General features: G+C 51.3%; 1 protein-coding gene across 1 annotated transcript; it reads right to left on the bottom strand.

Moving 5' to 3' along the window:
• Positions 1-2,499: 2,499 nt before the first annotated feature.
• LOC127332467 (zinc transporter 2) lies at positions 2,500-5,264 on the bottom strand. Its single transcript, XM_051358771.1, has 4 exons — positions 4,663-5,264; positions 4,172-4,233; positions 3,532-3,658; positions 2,500-3,000 (listed from the first exon to the last, which is right to left on the bottom strand). Exons 1-4 carry the CDS (start codon positions 5,117-5,119, stop codon positions 2,606-2,608), a joined length of 1,041 nt encoding a protein of 346 aa, XP_051214731.1. The 5' UTR covers positions 5,120-5,264; the 3' UTR covers positions 2,500-2,605.
• Positions 5,265-11,946: the final 6,682 nt, after the last annotated feature.

The raw sequence follows: 11,946 nt of genomic DNA, 5'->3' as shown, positions 1-11,946 counted from the left end.
TCCACCGTCGTGGGCCCGTGGCATTATCCTCCACTCTCCACCACCGCCGTGCTATCCTCTCTCATCTCCACCACCGCCGCCGCGCTATCCTCTCCTCTCCACCACAACAATGCCGCGAAGGCTGCATACGATGTATTCGATGCTTGGCCGCAACGGCCGCACGCCGCCATCGGCGCCACAACCACCACTGCAGCCATAGCCCGACACCGGTATCAACTTCAACTCCGACGACCCTGGCGACTCACTGTTAGATGAGTGGGACGAGGCGTTCATAGCAGACGCAGAAGCTGAGGCGACAAAGTGGGGCGAGCAGCAACAGGTCCCGGTGACCCGGAGCAGGCAGCGATCCTGGCCTCCTTCAACGCACAACGCTTTCGGAGACTGAAGGAGCGGGAGCTCTTCAACGCCGCTAACTTCGACCACGCTGTCGAGATCTCACGCCAGCGGGCGGCCACGAAGGAGGTGGGATGTCTCCTCACGGCGGCGGAGTGACAAAAGCTCCTTGTGCTCAACTCTCAGCGTCAGGCCGAGGCGGCCGCCCGCGATCAAGCGAGGCTCGCCTAGAACAAGGCGTCTCGCCGATGGCTGGCATCGCTGAGGGGGCAACGCCGCCGTCAAGCTCCAGCGTCGCCGACAGCCATGCTCCACAGCCAGATGCGCAAAGCAAGGGCATAGAGGTGGGCATGGACGCAGGCGGCAAATGGGAAAAACGACGACGAGACAGGCCCGTCGCGCGCCCCAACCAACGGCTAGTAGATTAGGGTTCGAAGTTTAAGTTTTATTTAGTTTAAATTTGAGTCATTTTTGTATAAAACTAGTCAATATTCGTATGAATTTTTCTTTTTAAATGTTATTTACATATGAATTTCTATTGAGGGTTGACGTATGGGGACCGTCGGTGTGGGAACATCATCTTCAAATAAAGCCAGCGCCTATTTGGGGCATCGGTGGAGATGCTCTAACACCACAAAATTCTGAAACACTGCTCTTTTTAGCACCCTTGTGAAAAATTAATACAGTGAGTAGGTAGCATCCTGCTCCAAATACATGAATCAGTTCCTTAGGGCATCTCGACGCAAACGGACGCTGAGCGACCGTTTGCGTCCGCGTGGATCAGAAATGCGTCTGGCACCACCTCCAGCGGGGCGACGCAAAGTGACCGGACCGTCCGCGGAGACGCAAACCTGGCCCAAATACGCTACGCGGTCGCGCCTAGCGTCCGCTCGCTTCCCCACGGGCCCTCATGGCAGAGACCCAGGTTCGATTGACCTCGAATTCACAACGCCGCCGGTGTGGCAACCGCGACGATCAACCGCCGCAATGGAGCGCCGAACCGCCGCGGAAGAGCAACCGCCGGCCTCTTCGTTATACGCGCCGCCGTTAATCCCCGCACATTATAACCCCCGCGTCTACGGTAATTCAAGTTCAACCGCCTCCTTCTTCTTCCTCTTCTTCTTCTTCTCCAACACCGGCACGCCATGAGCGACTACACATTGCCGTCCGACTCGGAGAGCGAGGGCAAGTCGCCCAGATTTCTGCATTGGTGGGAATCCCCTGCGACGCCAAGCGATCCGGGCTCCACGCCCAGCGACCCTGCCTCCACGCCGAGTGAGGAGGAGGAGGACGGAGGTGGCAATGGCAGCGAAGGCCAGGAGGAGGACGGAGGCGGCACTGCCAGCGACGGCGAGGACGAGGAGGAGGGCCAGGAGGAGGAGGAGGACTCCGACACCAAGTTCGCCTGGTTGGAGGTGCAGGAGGCGGCGGACGACAAGACGGCGGCAAGGAAGAAGTCCAGGGCGCTGGCGCGGGCGGCGCGTCGTCATCCGTTCACCGACGATGACGACGAAGACGCCATTTCTTCCAGTTTCAACTCCTCGACGGGAGCGTCGTCCTCCAGTTCCGACGAGGAGGTGACAAGCAAGAGGCGCAGGAGTTTCGACGACGAGGCAGGGCCTTCTAACAAGAAGGCTAAAAATTAGTTTTTGTTCATATGTTTTTAAATTTGTTCTTCTTTGTATGTTAAATATGTTTGAATCTATTGGATTGAAGTATCCGGTTAATTGTTTAGGCTATAATCTATTCGATTGGAGCAACATGACATCATTGAGTACTACATTTTCGCGTTTAAACTTGCTCATTCAACAAAAATGAAAAGAAGTAGCACCAAAAATACACTTGTATGTCCAAAATACGTCGGACCGCTGGAGGTAGCCCCAGACGCAAACGGACATTTCGTCTCTGGCGGTTATTTTGGCGTCCGCCAGGCGACGCAAACGGACGACAGCGGACAATATGGGCATCCGCCGCTGGAGATGCCCTTTACACGTGAGAAAACTGAGTTGTATGTCGCTAGTCGCTATGAGAGGAGAGACTAGAGAGAGAGGGGTCTAGCTGTGCTCTGAAAAAGGCTAGGCAGCTGCGCGCGTGTACTCTGAAGGGACCAGTGCACAGATCGGCGAGCGCGCGAGGCGAGCGCCATCGGTCGCCCGAACACAAGCATTTTCCATATAACAACATGTATAAATCAACAGTCTCGAATAACATATCCTGCTTCTGATAACCAACGTCCAAAGCTAACAGATAAATCCCGGCGTAATCCTGAGAATCAGGTGTCCCATATCATGACGACAGCGATGACACCGACGCCGAACACGACGGCGAGCCACCGTCCAAGAGGCGTGTCGGCGGCGACGGGCCTCTGAGGCTTGTACCCCTTGGAGAGGAGGTGGTTGACGGAGACGTAGATGAAGATGCCCGTGGCGAGGCCCATGGAGATGGCGAAGACCCAGTCCGCCACCTTGCCCTGCGTGGTTGCGTCGATAACGATGCCGATGCCTACGCCGATGGGGCTGGAGATGGCGAAGGCGAACGCGTAGGCGATGCAGGAGAAGAGGGGGCGATTGGGGAGCATGCGGAGCAGGGCGATGCCCATGGCTATCGCCGCGAAGATCTTATGCAGGCTGACGGTCCAAAGCGCCTTCCATGCGTCGGCTTTCGTCTCTGCAAGCACGTTTTGACAAGCCTAAACCGCATCAAGCTGCAAGTTATTTTTTCAGCTATGCAGGAGACAAGATCCAAAACTACAGAATTACGACTGATCGATCTAGAATCGCTCAAGACACTTCGAGCCTGTCCTATTCCACTGCCAAACATCTTACTTATCTGTTCAATAACTGGAATCGAAAGGGGTGAATTCAGCCATTCATACTCTATTTCTTCTTATTGCTGTCAGGTTGATTTCTTTTTAAAAAATTCAGTGGCTTCTGTAGTGGTAATTGAAGTGGACGTCAATGGACGCGAGAGGAGGCTATTCAAATGCTGGAACAGGTAAAAGTATGCATGCCACTGACTACGGAATTCTTGCATAAGACACTAGCAAAAAACCAACACATGTCAGTTTCAGAGTTGATTAGTTTCTGCAAACATGAAACATCTACGCTAGTAGTGATGATATAATGTACAAAAATAATTAAGGTCGACAGTGAATAAGACATTTATTCAGAAAAGGCTGTCTCTGTGACTGTCTCTTACCGGCGACTCCGATGGCGATGCCTTCGAAGACGGAGTGGAAACAGAGAGCCGCGATGAGGAGTATGCTGTCGCCGAGGGTGCTTGCGTTGCGCAGCATGGATGCCGCGGAGTGATCGCCGTGTGCGTCCTGTGTGACACCACAAAGTTACATACAGGGGGAAATAAACACAGAGCAGTTTGGTAGTCTGACTGACATAATAAGCATCAAAGATAGACCCTTTTTTAAAAAAATCGAAAAATGGAATTTCAAAGTTTTAGAAAAAATTGAAATAATTCATGCAAGTACATATTACCTTGATATTTATTTGTGTAATTTTTCGCCGCGAAAAACGACCGTATATGGTCTACACACAAAAAATGGAAATTTGTATTTCTTTGAACAGTAATTCTAATCATTAGTATTATTAAAACAATTTGTTATTTTTGTGTAGGCTACATGCCATCATATTTTGCTTCAAAAATTTGCACAAGTATCAACATAATATGTAATGTAAAATTTTATTTAAATTTTTTTGCAACTTCGAAATAGCATTATTTTGTTTTTTAAAAGAACAGGTCCGGCTAGACCGGGTTCCACTTTCATCGTAGACCGAGACAAAACAATGGTTTCAAATGGACTGTAGTGCTGTGGTGTACTTACAGCAGCTTGTGTTTCGGAGCCGTTGCCACTGGGGCTGCTCAGCTTGCCCTCCTCCAGGGCACCTGGAAAACAGTACAAACGGATTCTGAAAATTCAGATCATCATGTATGTACTGTATATCAAATCGAAGACAAAGCACCTTCCGACAATAACTAAGATCATCAGGTATACCCTGATCAGGTACCATATACGCAGTATAGTATTACTCCGATGGAGAAACCATGATCTGTTCTACTTGTGGACCCTGATTCTGCTCGCGCTCATGCAAATAGAACAGAGCACAGCTACGACTGCCAATTGCGTAATAATGAAACAAACTGCCAATTGCGCAAATCCTAAAATAGGAAACAAACAAATTTGCAGTACTAAGAAATCCGCATTTAACCCAGCGCCGTGCTGTGCTGCCACCTTTACACCGCCAGCTGGTACGGCGGCCGGCCGGCCGTCGGGAATACTGATGCAGCGGAGATCCAGACATGTGACTTGCTTACCTGCAGCTGGGGCGGCGGGCTTGGTCCGGCCGCGCGCGACGACGAAGGAGATGGCGCACTCGGCGAGCATGGTGAGGGCGTACCCGGCGCAGGCGAGCATGAAGGCGAACGGGTAGGCGCTGTCGGGGACGAGGTCGCCGAAGGTCTCGTTGGCGTCGCTGAGGAAGTGCATCATGGCGGTGCCGAGGAAGACCCCTCCGGCGAACTGCGTGCCCAGCACCAGGAACGCCTCGTTCCAGCGCATGAAGTAGGGGGACACGCCGCCGGCCATCGTGCCCACGAACACCACCGTCAGGCACCACAGCTTCGCCACCACCAGCCCCGGCGCCCGCAGGTCCGGCTTCTTGCCGCCCCCGTCGGCGTCCGCGTCGCCGTCTCCGGCGCCGCCATGGGCCCACGCGGTGGTCGCGGCGGCGCAGAGCCACAGGACGAGGAGGGAGCTGGTCGCCGGGGCCATGAGTGCCGCTGCCTAAGTGGTGTGGCGTGTTGGGGAAACGCCGGAATGGTGGCGGAGGCGGAGCAGAGGAGGGAGAGGGGATTTATACGGAGGCGGGCGGGGAGTTTGGAACGGGGCTGACGTTCGGGCAGACGATGATTGGCGAAGTGGACTCGAGAGACTATACTCACACATCATTCAGTTGCACGCTCTCGCAGGCAGGTGGGGTCAGCATTTCGTCCGGAACGAGTTATTACTGTGGGCGAGGTGTCAAACCAGCGGAGTATTACCGGACAAGGGAGAGGGAAAAGTGGCAGACGATGATTGGTCGCTTGAATTTTGATAGGTTAGAGCATCTCCAGTCACGTTCTCAAAACCGTTCCCCAAAGAGCGCTGAATCGAGCGTTTGAGGGACCTGTTTTGTTCGTGTCGCGTTTGGGGGACGTCGCTCCCCAGCCGCGTCCCCAAACGCCGCCTCCAATCAGAAATTCAAATTGTTGCATTCAAAAGAGATCGTTCCGACCAAATCGTCGCGATCAGATTAGCGGCGATCAAAGTACTGGGCGCGCGATCATATTACAGACCGGTGGTGCATGCTAAATTAGAAGAAGGGGTTGGCCGACGGCGACGTATCCTGAGTCGACGTAGGCCCGTCGATCACGATCACCTCGTCGCGATCTACCCGGTGTTGTGCATGCTCCGTCGCCGACGCAGGTGTAGCAGTAGAAGACGCGTCTGCCGGCTCTTGCTCCGCGGTTGCTGCCGCTGCCTGGGCCGCCGCGTCGGCCGCCGCCATTTTAGCTTCGATGTCGTCGAGGATCTGGCCTTTGAAGAAGTTGTGCGCCGCCCGCGTCCGAGGCGACATTCTCTCTGTCGACGCTCTTAGCAGGGACATGTCGTCCCTCCGTTTCTTGAGCTCCAACTTCTCCTCTTGCCTCTTGAGCAGCTCCGCCCACCTTTCGTCGGCCTTTTTGTCGCGGGAGAGAAAGATCGAGGAGACGTCGGCTAGGCATTTCGTGATCGACGCCTGCGTCTTCTCAGACGACGCAGCGTCGGTCAAAGCGGCCTTGGCAGCCTTGTTGCCAGTAGGACGCCATGCCGACGTTGCCAGCGGCGCGTCCAAATCAATGGCGTCCTTCCCCTTGGACAACGACATGCGCATCAACTGCCATTTCTGGTTCGTTTTGAGCTTGCTATGGCAATGCGTCAGCACGAACGACTTATGCCCATCTGAGTTCCTCCGGTAAACCTCCATGGCCCTATCAAACTAACCAAAGGAAGCGGAATCATTTCATCGAACACAATGTAGGTGCTACAGATTACGTAAGAAAGAGTCGCACCAATTGGGAGACGTCGGCGCCACTGTCGCCTCTGGACACTAAGTCGTGATGGTACCCATGGAAGGAGTTCACAGACGCCTGGATGATGGCCCATCGCGTCGACATTGCCTTTTGGCTCCTCTTCATTGTCACTTTGTTGTAGTCGATGTTGATGAGCTTGCGCTCATCGAACTCGGCCTTGATCCTCGCCCAATACTTCCCGTATTTTTGGTTGGCGCCGATGATGGAGTCATGGCTCACATGCGCCCACGACTAGCACATACATAGATCCTCCAAAACTGTCCACTTGGGGCCTCGTGTGCCCGACGCCTTCTTCTTCTTCCTAGTCCTCACGCCGTCCGCGTCTACCTCCACGAGATCATCGTCACCAGCACCCTCTTCATCCTCTTCCTCGCCGCCCTCTTCGTCCTCATCCTCGTCGTCCTCCACCCCCTCCTCTTCCTCCTCCTCCTCGTCCTCACCCCGTCCTCCTCCTCCTCAGCACCGGCGCCGTCGAATTCGAGCGGCCCCCTGCGGCCAGCGAACAGGGCGCCGTTCGGACCGGGTCCTGTCTCGCGCTGAGATGCTTGCTCGTACGCCGGGGAGTAGAGTTTGTTGGGGTTGAAGCTGTTGGAGATATGCCCAAGAGGCAATAATAAAGTGGTTATTATATATCTTTGTGTTTATGATAAATGTTTATATACCATGCTATAATTGTATTAACCGAAACATTGATACATGTGTGTTATGTAAACAACAAGGAGTCCCTAGTAAGCCTCTTGTATAAACTAGCTTATTGATTAATAGATGATCATAGTTTCATGATCATGAACATTGGATGTTATTAATAACAAGGTTATGTCATTATGTAAATGATGTAATGGACACACCCAATTAAGCGTAGGATAAGATCACGTCATTAAGTTATTTGCTATAAGCTTTCGATACATAGTTACCTAGTCCTTTCGACCATGAGATCATGTAAATCACTTATACCGGAAAGGTACTTTGATTACATCAAACGCCACTACGTAAATGGGTGGTTATAAAGGTGGGATTAAGTATCCGGAAAGTATGAGTTGAGGCATATGGATCAACAGTGGGATTTGTCCATCCCGATGACGGATAGATATACTCTGGACCCTCTCGGTGGAATGTTGTCTAATTAGCTTGCAAGCATATGAATGGTTCATAAGAGACCATATAGCACGGTACGATTAAAGAGTACTTGTCAGGAGACGAGGTTGAATAAGGTATAGAGATACCGATGATCAAACCTTGTACAAGTAAAATATCGCGTGACAAAGGGAATCGGTATCGTATGTGAATGGTTCATTTGATCACTAAGTCATCGTTGAATATGTGGGAGCCATTATGGATCTCCAGATCCCGCTATTGGTTATTGGTCGGAGAGAGGTCTCAACCATGTCTACATAGTTCGCGAACCGTAGGGTGACACACTTAAGGTTTGATGTCGTATTAGTAGATATGGAATATGGAATGGAGTTCGAAGTTTTGTTCGGAGTCTCGGATGGGATCCAGGACATCACGAGGAGTTCCGGAATGGTCCGGAGAATAAGATTCATATATAGAAAGTCATTTTATAAGTTTGAAAATGATCCGGTGCATTTATGGAAGGTTCTCGAAGGTTCTAGAAAAGGCCGGAAGAAATCACTATGGAAGGTGGAGTCCCTCCGGGACTCCACCTAGCATGGCCGGCCAACCCTAAGGGGTGGAGTCCAAGGTGGACTCCACCTAAGGTGGCCGGCCACCCCCCTCCAAGGAAAGGTGGGAATCCCACCTTGAGTGGGAATCCCACCTTGGGTAGGTTTCCTATCACATGGAAGGTTTTGGGTTGGGGTATTATTCGAAGACTTGTAGAACAACTCTTGGGGGTTCCACCTATATAATGAGGAGCAAGGGGAGGGGGCCGGCCACACCAAGCCCTAGTTGGCCGCACCCCTATAGTGGTCGGCGCCCCCCTCACTACTAGAAAATAGGCTATCAGTGGCGCACCACTTTTTGCCATCAGTGGCGCACTAGTGGTGCGCCACTACTATCACGCCACTGCTAACTGTTAGCAGTGGCACGCCACCCGGTGCGACATTAGTAAGGAATACATACGAGTGGCGCACTAGTAGGTGCGCCATTGATAACTACAACGTGCGCCATTGGTATAAGAATAGGGTGCGCCACAGTTTATACGGAGGGTGCGCCACTGCTGTTGGACAAAATATTAAAAAAAGGCCACGTGGGCCTAGGTGTGGTAGGTGCCAGGCGGTGGGCGCTGAATCTGAGTTGACTAGTCAAAGGCCACTTTTATTTTATTACAAATTAGATTCATTAAAGGCCACCAGTGCACTTTGTAGCTAGAACCCTAGAAAAAAGGAGAAAACGCAATCAAGTCCTTTGGACTCGGTGGCGCCGGCGTTGTTGCCGGCATGCGCTCGGCCACGATCTGGTCCACGCCGTGGATGCTCGAACCGGCGCTCGCAGTACTCCTCCAGGTGGCCGCGTACTCGACTCGTCATGGTACTTGGGGCCGGCGACGAGGAAGCACTTTACTTGGCGCCGACGACGAGGATGCACAGTACCGCCACGGTGCGCCGACGACGAGGATGCACTGTACTTGGCGCCGGCGACGAGGATGCACACGAAGGTGGCGGATCTCCACCTTGCGCCAGCCGTCGGCGCCACCGCGGAGCTTCTCGAGCTCGGCCGCAAGGGGGGAGAGCGGTGGAGTGGTTGTCGTTGAGGAGGAGGTGCTGGAGGGAGGAAAGCCTGGCGAGGGAATGCAGCGGGCCAGAGAGCGTGTTGCCGAAGACCTCCAGGCGGATGAGCGTCCATCGGAGTCGCAGCCGACGCCGTCCCAGGGCTTGGGGGAGCAGGGGTCGGGGGTGTCCGCGCCTAGGGAGAGAGAAAGTGGATCTGGGGATGTGCGGGGTGGGGAGAAAGAAAGTGGGTTTAGGGATCGACTGGTTGGTGCGTGCCACGCCAGGTGCGTGCCATGTGCCCACGGTGGGGACGCGCGCGCGGTGTGGAGGTATGTGCGATGGCCGGTGGCGCACCACATCGGACCACATCTACTGCGCCATTATACTCGCTACACAGTGACGCACCAAATATAGGTGCGCCATTGCTATTCAAATAGCAATGGCGCACCTATATTTGGTGCGCCACTGCTAATTCTAGACCAATTTATAACTTAGTTTTACAATTAGTAGTGGCGCATGACTAAACTAGTGCGCCATTGGTAATGTACTACTAGTGGAGCACCACTTTTTGGTGCGCCACTGCTATATAGCAGTGGAGCACCTGTGTAGTGGTGCGCCACTACTAGCAATCTTACGGCTAGATCTTTTCCTAGTAGTGCCTCTGCCAAACCCTAGCCGCCCCTCCTCCACCACCTCTCCCGCATACGCTTAGCGAAGCTCCGCCGGAGATCTCCATCGACACCGCCACCACGCCGTCGTGCTGCCGGGATTCCAAGGAGGATCTACTACTTCCGCTGCCCGCTGGAACGGGGAGAAGGACGTCGTCTTCGTCAACACCGAACGTGTGACCGAGTACGGAGGTGCTGCCCGATTGTGGCACCGTCAAGATCTTCTACGCGCTTTTGAAAGCGGCAAGTGATCATCATCTGCAACAACGAGATTGTGGTGACCAGGCATACCACTGCATGGTGTAGTATGCAAGTCTGATATAACACCAATGAAACACTGTTCCACTAGTATGATATCGCTCAGAGTGGTACAACAGAAACCTATGCGGGTCCAAGGCATGTCTATAGAATTACATACAGACTCTGTTACATAAGATCAGCACAGCCTCCTACTTTACAATGAGGTAAATCTGCAAATAAACTCCAGAAGAATGACTCGTAGTCTAGTCCTATCATGAATTCTATTGGTAGAGTATTTGACTAGCTATAGGGGCTATGAATAGATTCTAGCTAAATAGGAGCTAGGTTTAGGAAGCTAGTTCCTTTCTATTGCTAATCTAGGTTTCTCCTTGCTGGATGTGGTATCTGACTCCTCCGACAGGGTCCTCTCCCTTGAAGTAGTTATTGACTCCTCGGCCTTCGAGTTGCACTGTAGATCCTCCTTAGATGCCTCCATATCTAAGCAGGGGATTTAAGAGTGGGATGAGTACGAGCGTACTCAACAAGTTCATTATAGGAAAGAGGTGTTTAATGCACTAGCTACGGCATTAGACCAGAAAGTCTAATACCAATGCAAGTTTTCATAACCATTTCTTCAAAAGGTTGCTTTTATTCAGAAGAACTATGTCCGTCAGCCTTCACCGGTTTACTAGAACTTCATGGAGCTCCTTTCCGGCCGCGTTCGCAGTTCCATATCCCGGAACAGGGAGTGACAGGTCACGGTTCTTTACACTCTGCAGAGGTGTGTTGCTTTACCCATAAGAGATCTTAACCTTGGTGCCAACCGGGAATGACCCGTCCACACTTCCTATGGTGTGAGGCCCGGTATAAGGTCATAGCCAATCATATTCCTCCGCTACCTCGCACACCCACCCTTTTGTAAGACTGTCTTCCCCTATATCCATGGTGAGACCGTTCCGGGCATTTGTTCTCCCCTATACAGATTAAGGTAGACCGTTCCGAACAATTTTATATGCCCTCCCCTATCAATCATGGATAGACCGTTCCGGACATCTTATAATCCATCATAGACCGCATTACCGTGGGGACTTTAGGCTTCCCCAGCCCACCGCTTGTCCCTCAGGATACAAGTGTCTACGGCAAGCGCATCCGTTGATGTACAAGAGGTGGAAATACGATTGACTATTCCGTCCCACTCCAGATCTTATGGTTAACACGGGTATTACGGCACAAGAATCACTGGACGATATTTGTTGCTTAATCCTAGATGGATATAAACCCTTGCAATGGAACCTCCACCATATCAACACAATCCATGGTTCCATTGCCCACCACATAGTCATATTCATAGTTATGAAAATAATGGTTTTGGTTTTTATGCAATAATGATAATAATAGTACTTTGCAAGTAATTTGATAAAGATACTCAAATGACATGAGCAAGTGATGAACTTGCCTTATTGACTGCAAGATTATGCAGACAAGGTCTTCGATACGCAATAACTCCAAATTCTGAAATAGCATCATCGTCCGGTAAGGACGATGTTTAAAAGATTGGCAAGGATGCAACAATGCATAAGTATGAGATGCAATCGCTCTAAGCGTGACCTAATCCTGATGATTTAAGATTAGTGAGTGGTAATGATTAGTTCAGGGTGTGTTGCACTTTTAGAATGATTCACAAACAAGGTTCTTATTCAGGGTTGTGTTGTTTTAGAATCATAAGCAGGTGGTAAAATGAATAGTAACAATCATACGCACCCAGGAATAGTAGTTGTATAATAAGTAAACAGCTGTTGTCAATTTTAAGTCCTATAGTGCATGGTTGATGATTGCTTATTATATATTTCAAAAGAATAACTTTTGAAGAACATATTCTTTAATAAAGAACAAGTATGATAATTAGA

The sequence above is a fragment of the Lolium perenne genome, chromosome 4, assembly GCF_019359855.2.
Source record: "Lolium perenne isolate Kyuss_39 chromosome 4, Kyuss_2.0, whole genome shotgun sequence".
Lineage (NCBI taxonomy): Eukaryota > Viridiplantae > Streptophyta > Magnoliopsida > Poales > Poaceae > Lolium > Lolium perenne.
The sequence above is the reverse complement of the archived record's forward strand: the minus strand, read 5'-3'. Positions and strand labels throughout refer to the sequence as shown.

Excerpts from the sequence above, each read along its gene's own strand:
- LOC127332467 (XM_051358771.1), bottom strand. The coding sequence starts at position 5,119 with ATGGCCCCGGCGACCAGCTCCCTCCTCGTCCTGTGGCTCTGCGCCGCC. Across the intron at positions 4,234-4,662 it reads GCCCGCCGCCCCAGCTGCAG|GTGCCCTGGAGGAGGGCAAG; the intron begins GTAAGCAAGTCA and ends ACTGTTTTCCAG. Across the intron at positions 3,001-3,531 it reads CATCGCCATCGGAGTCGCCG|AGACGAAAGCCGACGCATGG; the intron begins GTAAGAGACAGT and ends ACGTGCTTGCAG.